Genomic DNA, 16138 nt, shown 5'->3' with positions numbered 1-16138 from the left:
TAGAGAGGTTTCATTTGACTTACTTAAAATACAAATACGTTCATTATAAAGTGGAGTTTGTTATTTTTTCTTTTACAGAAGCGGGCCCCATGGTCGAGGTAAAAGCGGTCCACCTGAATCACGAAAACAGGCAATTGTTATTTGATTGGTAATCTACAGTACGTTCTTCTAAATTCACCAAAAGCTCTGTGGAGAATAACCTGGCCGAGGAAGAAGAGCTGGTCGAGATCCTGGCATGGGGGGAGGGCCTAATCTGCGTGGGGGTCCTCGGGGGTATCGGGGTGTGTCTAGCAGAGGGGCACGGGTCCCAGAGCTATGGATAGGCAGGGATCCAAATGAAGATTTGGACATCAGTGGAGGAGGGTTGCAGAGGACTGAACCTGAGGGGGAAAAAAAAGAATCAGACCCTTTTCTTAGTGTATTGTAGTCTCTATCAAAGTTAATACTACAAGCCTTTACAGCAGGGGCTCTCAACACAGGGTGGCACCCAAAAGGGGATTGCCGGACCTCGTTCCAGAAGCCCGTATGGGCGCCGCCATTCTACAGAATCCTTCTTCCGGTTATATTGGCTAACACAGGGCTGCCGAGCTTGAGAGAAAAGTTCTACATGGACTAAAAAGCCGTTTTCAGGCCGCCCAGAGAAACGGTGCATTATTGACTTGTTGGTCACATGAACATTGGATATTTTATACAAATCAATCTACTTAATTGCATATTTTAGCAGCAAGACTTTTCCCTCATTCTATATTTAAACCAACTGAGTTACCACTGGACCGGAAGTGCGATCACAACGAAATTGGCGATGGACGTAGTGAAGAAGCATTGCAGGCAGCGCCAAACTGACTAAAAACTTATAATCATTGCAATTATTTTTGTCGGTAGAAGTCAGTCATCTTTTAGGTGTTCACAAAGCGCAATATTTGGTGAAAGTTAAGATTGTTAGCTTATAAACTGACCCGTACCTTCTCCCTCTGTCCATATTCACCAATTTAATCAAATCGCCAACTTTACCCAAATTCACCCTCACGATATGAACCATTATGTTAAAAACAGTGTGTCCCATTACACCGGAGCAGACTTAAAAGCGCACAAGAGTCTGGACGCCTCCCAGTTTTCCACTGCCTGCTGTGTCACTGGGACTCAGTCCGACTGTTGCAGTGGAGGGACGAGATGCCTCCAAATGGCAAAGGTAAGACGTTTGGAATCAAAGTAATTTCATGTACAATTGATCAGTATAATTATACTACTATAGTTCCATAGTTCAGAGTGATGAAAAGTTACCACTACAGTCATTGCAATTCATAATATTTTCAGTGTGCTAAAGTGCTTAACTGGGACTCATCCACAGGTATACGATAAAAAGCTACATTAGGTTTACAGCCAACCGTACCACATGATATCACCATTTTACAAGTAAAATCAATGAAATTTAGCTTGACAAGGGACAGGTTTTCGGAAGGATTTCTATTCCTGTACCGCGCACAGGAAGTACTACTGCCGTCCGTCATGGCAGAGTGGAAGCTCCTCTGACCACACGAGCAAACGGTCAATACTCAAAATAATGATAGTCATTTATTGTGATGGACTTCTGGACAATACGGGGAGGCGTATTACAGAGTTTAAAATACCTGCTCTCTACTGCATTAAAGCTTAATTGATAGAGATGAAAAAGTGAGTTATTCATAAATCATTATGTTCTGACATAAGGGCACTGTGGACATTATATTACAGTAGAATGTTTTTAAGGGATAGGCAAGTGTCAGGATACACATCTACCAAATATTAATTCATGAAATAATCATTGTAAACCATTCCATAGAATGCCATTTAAACAGTTTTTGATAGAAAACAATCTTAAAGCATACAAATATTAATTTAACATTTTCATTTTGGGGACGTGGGTTATGCATTGATTGAAATATGAGCAGGAGGAGCGTGACCTGCTTTCCATGACTGGTATTGTCCTGAAGGACAGAGTCCTATTAGGAGAAGATCAGACCAGTCTTTCTGCTATTTTATATTCTATTTTATGATGGGAAACCTCAAAAAGAGTTGGCCTGTAAAGTGGAGCTCTCCAGTTCACAGACACCAGGGAAAACCGTCCCCTCTGTGTGTGCATGTGTCCTGAAGCCAGACAGATTCTGACTCAGACCAGTTGAGAACCAGTTTGTTATAGGATTTAATAGTAACCTGGTAAATAGCGAGAAGGGTGGCCCAGTTTAGGATGACAGTGGATTGGAGTGGGCAGCAAAGGAGGCGGTTTACCCAAACCAGCCGGTGGAGCAGCGACTACCTCACCGTCAACTTTACCTAAAGACAGAAGAAAAGATCAAATAAGAAAAATAAAAAGAGTTTTAACAGCTTGTAGCATCATGTCTTACCCGCCTGCTCCTGCCTGGACAGGACATACTCTGAGAGGGTGTCTAGCTCGTCTGGGAAGAGATGGACCCCTTCTGCCAAAAACACGAGGAGGTGCCGCACATCAGAGGGAACATAGTGGTGCATACGCTTTTCTCTGTCCAAATAATCGTCTAGCATTTGGGAGGTCTGTGCGGCGCCGTCTGCAGGGTCCTTCAAGTGGCGCTTCTCCGCAACATCTTGATTGTATTGTGCTACAACAAATTCCAAAGCCTGATCTTGGGGCATGTTGCGATGGACTGTAAGGGGAAATGGGAGAGTTATTTGATTGTGGGTTATAGTCTCAGATCTTGGTGTGTAATAAATAAGTGATATTTATGAGTAATGCTTAAATGTTTTATCTGGCACTGCCTTTTGGCATTTAGGGTCGCCAGTGTGATTCAGAGGAAGTTTTATTTTTTAACTGGGGGTGGGATACAAACTAAGATGCTTAACCAACTGCCCATACCTCCTTTAATTAGCATGTTAAAAAAGTGCCATTGGAAAAGTATGGTCCATATGCACTGGAACAAATTCAGCAAAGATATACTTTGTTCTATAAAACAAAAACTTAACACTTTATACCTAAAACAGGACATTACAACACGCAAGCTTGCATAAAATGAAGAGGAATCGGATTATAGATTTTAATCCATTATTACATGCATTTCCAATGAAGTCATGTGACACTGAATCATTGTCTTTTGGTTTAGCCCATTTTCTGAGCAGGAGCAGGTTTGAAACAAACATACAAAGTTCTGCTTCAAGTTTGAAGGCACAATTGATAATATTGATTATGAATGTTAAAATAGAAATTATATTAAAAGAAAGAAACCCTCTTATTCAAATTTAGCCAAGTCTAAAGTGTCTTTTTTGTGGCTTTGCCGTTTTAAGTTGTTTTATTTTGTATAAGGGTACTTGACGTTTGGGGGTGTAAAATGATTGCAAACAGGTTTTAACAATTAGAATTGTAATTTTTTAAAAATGTGTATCTTAAAAGAACAAAAAACCTCCAGCCCTGGGCTGCGCCTGGAATTCTGTCCATAAAAACCATGGCCAGAGCAGGCGACAAAGGACAGACCTGGTGGAGTTAATTATGAACTGAAAACAGGTCTGACTAAAGAGGCGTATGCGTCACACGCAAAATTTCCTTATATTTGCACATGATGCAAATGAACATGGTGTTCGTTATGGACAAAGTGTAACTAACACAAACGTCCAATAGAAGAAAACCACTCAGGTTCAGATTGGGAAGGCCATTCTTGCCTATCACCCCTCTCCAATTGTCACTGGCGTTGCCCACGTGGGTGTTGAAGTCCCCCAGTAGAACGGAGTCCCCGGACGGTGCACTGTCCAGCAGCCCTCCCAGGGACTCCAAGAGCACCAGGTACTCTGCACTACTGTTTGAACCGTAGGTCAACAGAACATCGAGACTCATCCCTGACTGGAAGGCACAGGGATGCAACCCTCTGGTTCACTGGGGTAAACTCCAACACGTGGCAGCCCGTCGCCTCACCCCGGGGTCCACGTTGCCACAGCTGCCGTGTGTGCGGACCAGGTCATCGAGGCGTCCACCGTTGACTGCCACGTAGTCCACTGAACACCCGTCCCCCCTCTGTGGGTAATGAGGGCCACACAGACACCAACCCGATGGCAAAGGGGCCTCTGCTACGCCGATACTGGGCAACGTCACAATCCTTAAGATTTCCCCAACAATAGGGAAGTAATGAATAAAGTGGAGCAAATTGTGTAATTTGATTAAAGAATGTTTTCCTAAATACATTTATAAGTCTCTGACACAAGTAACTCCAGAAATTCAAGAAACTTTTTAAGAAAAGTGTTTTGTGCTTTTTGTTTAAAATTCTAAGAAATAAAAAAAAAAAAAATTGGAAAAATGGACGTCAAGTACCCGTATAGGTTTTAATGTGTGAAGTTATGTCAAATTGCTGCAAAGCAATTTCTCAAAGGGGGCAAAAAAAGTGAATTCAATTTTGTGATTATGCATTTTCTTACATTATTGAAATATGTTGCATAAATGTTTAATGATGAAATTCTATTTTAGTCTGATGCATGTTCAGTTGCCTCAACCACACCTCGAGTAAAACTGGGAGAAGGTAGAGCTTCACCAGCCCATTACTGTACAGATTCATATTATTATTACTTTTATTTGATTTGTTTATGCCAAAGCTGGTCTTTTTGGTGAAGAAAAATGTACATTTTAGTTTAAAAAAAAAAAGAATAAGAATAATAATTGCAGACCCTTGATGGGGCACTTACTTTTGAGAGATTGTGCAAATATGATAACAGTGCAGGAGCACAGTGCTATGTTTCTCTGCTCCACCAGAATACAAAAGGGAGAGCCATCAGCTCGGATGTCCTGTAAGGCACGGGTCAGACCCGACTCCGCATGAAGGTAGAGCATTTCCACGTACAGGCCACGCTCCTGCAAGCTCTGACCTAGTGATATGGAGTATTCCCTTTGAGAGGAAGAGAAACATTTCGTTAACATCTTTTTAAATGGAACAGTTGAGAGAATGAACGCTTGTGTTTTGTTTGATGCCATGTATTAGTATTTTTTGCTCTTGTTTGTCTTCATGAGGCTACAGGGGAGGTTCATGACGACTTGAAATACCACTGGAGTTCTAGTCTTCCTTTTTTATCTTTTGGAACAGAATAGTTCCGTTTTTCATCAATAATGGCAATTATCAATTAATTTCTAATGAAAATAAGATGTGTGTGATAGTAGAATGCATTGGGATGAATACTGAAAAACAACAATATTTTACAGGTAAAGGCTCTTTTTTTCCTTTAAAAGAGGGTTAGGTTTGCACTTGTGTGGCATTAACTCGTTCAGTGTGAGGCAGTATTGATGCAGGTTGAACAGGTGAGTTTCACCCGAGGGAATAAGATACTTTAAAGTGTGAGAACACATGGCAATGCAAATAGTACAGTAAATCCAGGTAACTTTTAAGGCCGAGTGATGGGAATAAGTCTACTCAGCATCAAATAAGCAGTCACTGAGACAGGCCTCAAGGTGAACCTGGAACTGCCCATTTCCTGGAGGAAATGTTGGAACCATTATTGAGTTCAGTAGACGTCTACATTTTTTTTTAACAGTGGCTTCAGAAAGAGGTGCCATTATTCATCCCCAATGACGTGATGGTTATCAGTTATAAGGAGTTAAAGACATAAGGTTAATATGGCATGTTTTGGAGTCAATCCCTGAACCACAAGCCGTTGAATGCTTGTGAATTATTGATTTGAAAAAAAAAAAAAATTCCACCTCAACCAATTCACCTTATTCCACACGCCCACTTATTGTTAGTCGAGCGGGAATTCTATTGACTTTAGTGGAAAAGAGGGGAAATTCTCAGTTAAATATGATATAAAGTAAGTTGATGTGTAAAATGTTTAATGTACATGTGCATCATTAAGTCAACGATGCATAGTTCCTCTATGCATGGCCTGAAAACAGTTTTGTAGTTTGTTATATTCTGTAAAGCTGACAGCTCTATGTCAAACTGACAGCTCTATGTAAAACAATGCAAGCGGAAGGAGGGATATAATTCATTGTGGAGCCTGTGGCAGCTTCTGGAATAAGGTGGATATATCGACTCAATAATTCCTATTGATAAAGAAGAGAGTGGTCCCTCATCATTTACATTTCTACCCTACAGTCAAATGCTTTGTGCATGGATCCTGACAAATAAATGAAACAATCTAGACTAAAATGACATTAAACTCTCACTGTGTGGCTCATTTATTTATATATATATTTTTTATTTTTTTTTAAACCCATGGATATTGCAACAAAAAAAAAATAGGTTTGAATTTGAATAAAAGCAGAGAGTGAAAGTTATAATCCATACATAAAAACTAGTTTCCATTTATTTCCTCCATTATTTCTTCCTTGGTAAGTCCCTCTGCTGCCAGTAGATAGAGCGCTGTCAACTCCTGAAGGATTGGCTCAAATCGGCAAAAACTCCTCTATTATTCCTTAATGTGCTTTCAGTAGATACATAATCTTTGATTCTAAAACCTAAGATGCTAAAGCAAAGGAACTCAAGACAAGAGCATGTTTAAAAGGTCAATACCAATACAAATAATGCACATGTGTCCATTGATTATTCTGTCATATTCCCCAGCCCTGCCGACTCCCATGCTCATCTCACCAAAATCCAAAACTCTGGAACATTACATTTAAAATGCAGTGGGGGGCTGTCAGGGCCAGAAAGGACTTCTCTGCTAGCCTAAACATAATCAGAATATAATTTTTAAATATATATTATTTCCCACAAATATATATTACATTATTCCCCAGAGTAAGACTTATACTCTTCATGTCATGGTTTTCCTCTTGTTGCACTGCTTCTGCCCCAGGTTCAGATTTGGAGGGCTGGTCTTTATGTTAGATCTTTCTCCAATCATATTCAGCCATCATGTGTTGCCAGGATCTAAAATCTGCCCTCAGGCCTTCAGACTCAACAGGTCCTATGGGCGGGTCTATGCAAAACCTCAGAATGAGGAAACTGAATTTGATAAACAAATTAATCTGTATACTACTGAGCTGTAGAGCAAAGTCTGTCACAGGCGGCTTTGTTCACCCCTTTCAAAGTTCCAACTATGAGCACCATCAATGGCTCACAGGCTCCGAGAAGCACTGCAAACTGTACTGCTGGAAATGCCTTTAGCAAGTGATCCATTTGGTCCACGAGACTCTAAAAGTACGGCTGGGCACTTACAAGCAATGGTGCTTTGGAAAACTTCTGGGGTCGAGAGGATCTACAGCTCAACAAACATGCGCGCAGGGCAACGGCGCGGGCAACGGAGCGGGCAACAACGCGGGGGCACCGCAACGGAGCGAGAAACAGAGCGGGCAACGGCGCGCAGCGCAAGGAAGCTGCACAATGAAAAGGTAAAGAAAAATAGGGACATATTGAACTTAGCTGAACTGTACTGTATTGTACTCTTCTCCTGCAATTCAAGGCGACGCAACGCCTGGTTAAACTGTCTAAATGTAGTATCTGGCGCCATGGCATCATAATAATGGTAATATGATGGTAATAAGAGGTGGATTGATTCAGATGGGATTGTGTGGGACCTCACTGAAGGCCCAGGCCCCAAACCCACGGCCCGCCACTGTTGAAATGGCACCGGAAGAGGTGGTTTAGTCACGCACTGGACTTGGAAGTACGGTATTTTCCGCACTATAAAGGCGGACGTAAAAGTCTTTAACGTCCTCAAAAGCCGTCCGTGCGCTTAATATATGGTTTATTTCTGGTTGTGCTTACTGACCGCGAAGATATTTTGTGTGGTACACGGTGTATAAAGAAGATTTGGGACACGAGACGCCGATGCGCAACTAGATTTACAGTATTCCGGAACCGGAAGTCCTAACAACATGTGTGCAAACCATTCTGGGAACAGTAGTCTACTGCTACACGCGGCACACTTTGTCAAAACGTAAACAACATTTTCAGTCAGGCACAACGCAGACACCTACAGGTAAATAAAGGACCCCAAGAAACTTGGCCCAAGATGGCTCCTGCCAAGAGACCATTGGATCTGTTATATTATCGCGTGAAATGCGCTTACGGGCTAAACTATCAGTCAACTGTGGAAATCAAAAGGCCGGAATCATCACTGAACTGCCGCGTGGGTCCGAGATGCGGGATCACATGACCAAAGAGGTTTTAGCACGGCGCACTATCGGCGTTTTGGCTGCTTTTACCATTATGCGCCCCAGCAGACATTAAACCGGGACACATGGGACGAAGTCTGTGCAAAACCAGGACAAATGCACCTGGACACGGGACGTAAACAATCGGGGCTGTCCCAGGTAAATCAGGACGTCTGGTCATAGCTATGCGGGATGTACACGGCAGCATTTGAAGGATTTGACGATGAGGAATGAACTGAAAAAGTGAGTTTATTGTGTTGTATTGTACGTGTTGCAACTGAACGAGGCTGGTAGTTGTTGTGAATACGCTAACGTGTCTGTTAGCGGTAGCAGAGTGTGTTTTGATGTTGAACAATGTTGATCTGAATGAGTTGAACGCGTTTAACAAAGCTCAACTGACTCCGACTTATCCGTCTGTTTTGTTTATCTTATGCGCTTTATCGTCCGGTGCGCTTTATGTATGGACCAGTACACATGGGACACAGAGGGCTGATGGTGCGCTTAATAATCCGGTGCGCAAAATACGGTATACCCTTAAATAAGCCGGTGGTCTCAGCAGAAACCTCAATATAGAAACGTTTGATTGTAAACATAGTAATCTTTTTAATGCTCAAAAAAGGAACAATATTGCGGTGTATTAGAGCTCGATTGATACAGATATTATGTAGAGATTCTGATTGTCGATAAGTTCTGTCAGTATTTTGAGGCCACTGGGATTCTAAAGAGGAATTTGGCTTTTTTTGTGAGTGCGATTGATTATGTGCCTAAGTTATTATTCTTTTAATGCATGAATATTGTGCAAAATCACCTTGCAAGCTTTTAACCTTCCATTAGCACTTCCACAGTATGTTTTTTTTTCATTTGTGCATTTAGTAGATGTAATAATTTAAAAATGTGGAGAGAGATTTTCAGAGAGCCAATGACAGCACCCACAGCTCTGACATATTTGACACGTCGCTGTGCTACTCCAGGAAGTGTTCATGTCGCTGCTCAGTCTGTATAAGCAAGATATGTAAGGTATGTATGTAATTAATCAACAAAAGAAAGGCCCCCGCCATCTTTTTTTGCTGATACCACAGCCATTTACATTGTACTTAGAGATGTGGACTGCTCACGGTGTGGGGAAAGATTTTGCCACAAGAAATAAGTGCATTTGATAGAGTTCGTGTGATGCAATGTTGAACAGTGCAGTATAGCAAAATATGGGGCCTTAAATAACAGACTTGCAAATTTGTATTACTTTTTGATGTCGTCACTAGAGATGCACCGATCAATTGGCCGCCGATTTAAAAAGCCGGTTTTATGCTGAATCGGCCAGAATCGGTGACCGGCCGGTCCATGTCGTAATTGCCGGTTTTCGCCCGATCCAAACTGACCCGCTGCGTAGCAGCTCAACGCGCCCAGAGCAAAATAGCTCAAAACTACAAGAGTCTTTCAGAGCGCGGCGGCCAAAGTGTCCAGTTTACATTCAAGTCTATGTAAACGCGATTCCTGCTTTTTCGCCGAGGAGCGCGGCGCGGAGGGTGCGTTTTGCCGTGTTCCGCTCTAGACGCTTTGACAGGCGCATAAGCTTCAAGGCGTTAAAATTGTTCGTCGCAGAAAAGTTCAGATTTGTTCAACTTTGGTGGAACACAAGAAGGACCGAGCCTGGAGGAGGATCAGAGGAGACTGGACTGTGGGGTAAGTTATTATAACTTTGAGACGATTAAAATCTACGTGTTGATAGTTGATGCGGTCAAAATAATTTGCGCTGGTTTGTGTTTGACGAGTTCATGTGTTTATTCAGAGTTATCTGCAGAAGAGTAGGGACACATGAAGGGGCCAGAAGAAGCAGCAGCAGGGCTGTCAGAAGAGTTAGTTGTTGTTGTTGTTGTTGTTCTGCTCAACTAGCAGAGAGCTAAGCTACGAGCTAATGCTAACAAGAGATCTCATCCACCTGAAATGAGACCTTTAAAAATACTTTGATGCATTTGAGATCACATTACGTAGATATAAAACTTAAATTACTGACTCGAACAGCGAAATGAGTGACTACAATCTAATGTCAGGCCTATTTAATTGTCCCACAGCCCAAATGTTTACACAATCATCTGTGCTCTAGAATCTATAGTGCTCTAGAATCTATAGTGCACAGCTGTTTGTGCTTCTAGTGAGTGTGTGAAGTTATCAAAGAGCTGATGAAACTGGAAAATGATATTGGCAACATAAATGTGCCTCATTTAATATACTGTATTATAATAGTAAAAGTTTGAATAATATTGCTGTAAATGTACTGGGCTCAAATATAACTGCTGTACAATGTTCTTTAAGATCGGGATTTGCCTTCAGACCTCCCTGTTGCCCCTGCTTCTGTTGCCCCTGCTGCCCCTGCCCCCGTTGCCCCTGCCCCCGTTGCCCCTGCCCCCGTTGCCCCTGCCCCCGTTGCCCCTGCCCCCGTTGCCCCTGCCCCCGTTGCCCCTGCCCCCGTTGCCCCTGCCCCCATTGCCCCTGCCCCCGTTGCCCTGCTCCCGTTGCCCCTGCTGCTCCTGCCCCTGTTGCTCCTGCCCCTGTTGCTCCTGCCCCTGTTGGTCCTGCCCCTGCTGCTCCTGCCCCTGCTGCTCCTGCCCCTGCTGCTCCTGCCCCTGTTGCCCCTGCCCCCGTTGCTCCTGCCCCCGTTGCTCCTGCCCCCGTTGCTCCTGCTCCTGTTGCCCCTGCTGCTCCTGCCCCTGTTGCTCCTGCCCCTGTTGCTCCTGCCCCTGTTGCTCCTGCCCCTGTTGCTCCTGCCCCTGTTGCTCCTGCCCCTGTTGCTCCTGCCCCTGCTCCCGTTGCTCCTGCCCCTGTTGCTCCTGCAGGGGATGCTGGCCCTTCTGCTGCACCCACAGGTGTGTAAAAGCATTTGGTTGGATTAAAATTTGTTTTTAGCCTGTGTCATCTAAATTGCAAAGTGTTTTTTTTTTTTGTAGAACCACGAGGAAGAGGACCTGGAGCCAGAGTCCTCCAGCTTTGAGAGGGAGGTGCTGGAGCCAGAGTCTTCCAGCTTTGAGAGGGAGGTGCTGGCAGCGCTCTGGGACTGACCCTCCTCATGTTCCACCTGTTCCTCTCCAGCAGAGGGTTCCAGCTCATTCAAAAGAATGTGTAAAATTACAAATGTATAAATTACTATATGAAAATAGTTCATTTGATTTCAATCTGGAACCATTGGAGCTGCATCTTCTGCAGGAGAAATGGACTCCTTTTTCCTCTGTGTCCCCCACTCTTCTCTAGGCCATATTAGTTAGTAGTATATAGTTCTGTATTTATATATATTGTTATTTATTTTTCTATTTTTCCACAAAATAAATTACATTGTATATTATAAACCGTGTGTCCTGTATATATGCAACTTTTTCATAAAATACTGGGTAGTTTGTGGGAAAAATCAGTGGCTAGATAGAAAATCGGTATCGGAAAAATCGGTTTTGGCAGGTCAGACCTCCTTAAAAACCGGAAATCGGTATCGGCCAAGAATTTTGGAATCGGTGCATCTCTAGTCGTCACTAATTGAAATGAATCAATCGGATTAGTTGTAGACATTTAAGATTGTGTTTGAATTGCCATAACTAAATATTTTCCATTCCATTTGCATAACTTTTAAATACAAACACTTAAGTAGGCATATTACATTTTATTCTATGGCAAAGTGTCAAGATGTACAACAAAAATTTGGAAATTGTGCTCTACGTCAACAATAGATGGCCATTTTCTATTCATGGTATAATAAATGAGCCCGTATTACAATTGTCAGGTTAGTCATTTTACTTCTGTACAGCACATCGGGGCAGAAAAAGCCCTTTCATGAAGAATAGAAAGGAGCTTGAGTGACATCGTTGAAAAAGGTTTAAATCCAAACTGGATCTATGCATATTCATTTGTTGACTAATAATTGTGTGCCGTGCAAGATTGTCCACAACTAGTGGGCGGTGCGCCGAAGGGGTCTATCGGCTTTTGTAAATGAAAACAAAAGGTCTCCATCAAGGGAGGACACAAAATCCAACATGGAGGTAGAATATATTTTTATCTGTTTGAGCAGCTTTGTCACCACTCCAGATTCTCGCATTTATCTATTTTTTCTTACCGATTTTTGGCCCGTAGACTTTATTAGACAGGAGAGTGTGAAATGTTGGATATGAGAGACGGGAGGACATACAGTTACAGCTGCACTTAGAGCCTGGCATACGTGTGCTGTGCCTTGACCACTCCACCACCAGGCAGCACACTCTTTCACATTCTCACAAAAAAACTCAACTTTTCAGGCAAACGCCACAGACACGAGCCAATAGTACGCCTTGGATTTTGACATCGATCAGCAAGCAGCAGTACACAGGTGATCAATACCAACACAGAAGCCTGATCACCATCTTGTCACCCTTTCACTCTGATGATATGAAGACATTCTGCAGCCGCTGTGAACATTTTTTCAATGTAATGTACAAACAACAAAGCCGTAATCTTCAGTCTCCACATGGCTGGTCATATTCAGAAAGGTCTCCTTATTGACACTTTTGTAGAAACAGTCTTACAACATGAAACATCCACACACGAGCAAACAATTATTCTGTTGGATTTTTCTTTCATATTTCCTGATGCGCTATTGGCTGAGAGCAAGGAGAAACTGAGTTTGATGTAGGCGAGGGCGGTGAATGCCAATAAACACTCAAAGAAATTTCAGGGGTGAAGATTTATGAATTATTGTCATTATTAATAGTAGTGAGCCTAGTATTAAGATCAGTAATAATCTTTCATTTTCATGTAGACTGTTGCTACAGGTCTGTGAGTTTGTAGGGCTTTTATTCAAAACGCATCCACAGTATGATTTTGTTTCAGAGTTTTGAAACACAGGGTCCATTTCCTGCTCACACAAACTCACTGCCCTTTAGTTTAGAGACAGAGCAGGACCAGAGCACATGGAGCGCACTGACCACTGACGCCCGGCGCACGCAAACTGGACCCAGATCCACTATTTGGACCCGTTTTGCTGCGTCGTGTTTGTAAAAGCTGCTCCTTGTGCAGGGAACAACCTTCAGCCTCAGAGGAGACAAAGGAGGCAGAGGGCACTAGTGATGAGCGGGTGGTCTTTTTTCCCGTTGGGTCAAGAAATGGAGAGGCGAGTTATCAAATACTGACTGCAATATTGCATGTCTGTGATCCACGTGCATCTTTGCATTTAGACCCGTCTAAATACAGTTCCTCATTAGACTAATTTCTCAGAAAATAACAGTCGGATTGTGGTAATATAACACGCTACATTTTGAAGGTTAACATACAAAGATCGCATCTGTACCCTCTGTCCTTGATTTCTCTGTGTGAGCCGATTTACCTGCACCTGGCTCTGCTCCTGGGCTTGCACTGATGTGAGTGAGCCAGAGAGTGAAAAAGGGAGTGTGAGAAAGACCAATAAAAGGCACGAACTACAAGTTTCCTTTTAAATGATTACCGGGATTAGTCGTGCTGATGACTTTGCAGATCCTCTGTGTTAACAGCTTAGAGCTTCTAGGGGGGTTCTTGGCCCAACCTTCTAGGGGTGTAACAGTACACAAAAATTATACTCTGTTTGGTTTTGGAATTGGGAAGGATCAATACAGTATATTTCGGTATATAAGGAATTGGAAAAGGCCGTGGCTGGAGAGCCGCAGCGCGGTCAAATGGCTGCGCAGTTTCAGGGACCGCGGCATTTCCCTTATAGCCCGTTATAGCCTCATGGCTAACCCTAACCTTAACACGGCGCGGTCTAAAACGGCGCTAAAACACGGTCAAATAACGGCGCAGTTTCAGGAGCCACGGCGCGCGGCCGGCACAAAAATAACATGGCTTTTTCGGCCGCGCGCCGCGGCACTGCAGACACTCCCATTGGAAAAATACCGCAAGTTTCTAAAAGGTATTAAGATCCATTATACACATTCATTAATTTTCTACCGCTTGTTCCCTTTCGTGGTCGCAGGTGACTGGAGCCTAGGCGGGGCACACCCTGGACAGGGGCCAACTCGTCACAGGGCCAATTATACACAACAGATACAGAATTATCAAAAATCAAGCCAAGACTGAATAATTATGGACTAAACCAACTTAGAGGGAAAAAATATTTTTAAAAAAACAGTGGCGTGAATGGGAAGGGGCGTGTCCTGGCGCTGTGGTTGCCATGAAGCCCGGACTCAGATTTCTAAATATAGAATTTCATGTTGAGTGTTTAACAGCCAGTTTAGTTTAACAGTCAATTATCGACCCGTAATCCTACCAATCATAACAATGTAGCATCGTAAATCGTTAAAGAGGGCTGTAAATGTTAACAGTAATTAAAGCTCCACAATATGGCTTATTAAGTGTCCCTGATGGAACGTGTGAGCATTTGTTCCGCCACAAGTACATTTAATGCGCACGCGCACGCGCACGCACACGCGCGCACACGCGCGCACACGCGCGCACACGCACACGCACACGCACGCACACGCACGCACGCACACGCACACACACAGTGTTGCTGTGAATTTATCAATATGAACATGTGCGAGTAACTGTAGGGCTAGATATATACTCTTTTTGCAGTATAACCTTTAAAAATGTGAATTGAAATCTTCATACATTAATTCAACAAACATTGAATATGAACGCTGATAAAGTCACTCACGGGCTTTCGTTGGTGACAGACAGGACCACACAATCTGCTGGTTTCTTCTCTTGTACCTGTCGATAGAATTTCTGGTACAAAGCTTTACGCCGGTCTGATGAGGCGCCGTCCACGTTACCAGAAGGTACGACAATTGTTGCTGCTGGGTACGCCCATAAAGTAAATAGATTAGAGATAGGTAAAACAAACATTAAAATTAAAAATCAAAATAAAATAAAAAATATAATATATAGAAATATAATATAGAAAATATATATACACTATAATATATATACACACACTATAATACACACATACACACACAATATACTACATAATATATTACAAAATATTTATAATGTATTAAATATAAATTTATATTTTAAAGACTTGCCTTTTTCTTGACTTGAAAACCCTTTGAAATTTACAGTTGCGTAAATTTGTGACTTCTCAAGTTCTTCATATCTTGAAAAGATAAAAGCAAAGTAAGAGATACATCCACTTTAGTTGTGGAGTTAGATGATTATATTTTGGCAGTATTCTCACTTGTCCAGTGCATGTCTGTTATCATCGCCACGGTCCTCTTTGCTGTTATATGGAGCTGTTCGTCTGAGGGATCGACTTGCGTGGAAACTATACACAAAATAAAATCAGCACGTTCAATGTGGAAGACAAAGGAGTGGAACTTTGACTGCCTGTGTCGCCTGCATAAGCATCTTTAGTTCAACCTTTATGTCAGTGGTTCTCATTCAAGCATAGCTTAGCTAACATCGCTGCTATTTGTTCAGATGATAATGTTGCACTTACCTGCCTGGTAATCGCCGAGGAAGCGGGTGCGACCATGTTTTAGACATTTTCATAAAGGAAACAATATCCCTAGCAGTGGCAGAAAAACGTTTTAGTCTGATTTAAAACTGAATTATTGTTGCATGTCAATAGCACTCGTGCACAAGAAAATGAGCGTTTTCTCCTTCTTCCTGGTTTCCGGCAGATCAGTTTTATTGCTGCCCTCTAGTGGTGAGACGTTTCAAACACACAGAAACCATTACATGTTTTATTTGATTGGTATTTCTGCTTCTGCTCCCCAGGGAGGCACAAGCAAGCATTTAAAATAACATCGACCCAGCCCACGTGAGACGATCAAAAAGTATTAATAAAAAATAAAAACGAGCGTAAAATATGATCTTCTTCTCGCAGTTCCGTATTTGCGTTTCCCGGCAGCGCCTCTGACTGGACGTCATCAAAGTCACAAGTGGAGTCTGCGGCGGAGCTTCAACTCAACTCTTTTCATTTGTTCATAGGACGAAGCTTCTGGTGAAAGGCTTCCGTAGTTTCAGCTTGTTATGGCAACATGATGATTGTGCTTCATGTAGCCCTCCGCATCGGTCTGGGTTATGTGAAGAAACACGGTCCAATGACAGTTATCGGCCTTATAATAACGT

At 42.6% G+C, this 16138-nt stretch overlaps 1 protein-coding gene across 1 annotated transcript; it reads right to left on the bottom strand.

Annotated features, from left to right (window-relative positions):
* Window positions 1–15611, bottom strand: LOC140349326 (nuclear receptor coactivator 5). Its single transcript, XM_072435620.1, has 9 exons — window positions 15504–15611; window positions 15243–15329; window positions 15091–15161; window positions 14718–14874; window positions 4675–4874; window positions 2382–2657; window positions 2191–2310; window positions 201–380; window positions 1–113 (listed from the first exon to the last, which is right to left on the bottom strand). Exons 1-9 carry the CDS (start codon window positions 15554–15556, stop codon window positions 73–75), a joined length of 1185 nt encoding a protein of 394 aa, XP_072291721.1. The 5' UTR covers window positions 15557–15611; the 3' UTR covers window positions 1–72.
* Window positions 15612–16138: the final 527 nt, after the last annotated feature.

This window comes from Eucyclogobius newberryi, unplaced genomic scaffold (assembly GCF_026437365.1).
Source record: "Eucyclogobius newberryi isolate DKJ021-1_F unplaced genomic scaffold, fEucNew1.0.hap1 SCAF_7, whole genome shotgun sequence".
NCBI classification, from domain to species: Eukaryota; Metazoa; Chordata; class Actinopteri; order Gobiiformes; family Gobiidae; genus Eucyclogobius; species Eucyclogobius newberryi.
The sequence above is the reverse complement of the archived record's forward strand: the minus strand, read 5'-3'. Positions and strand labels throughout refer to the sequence as shown.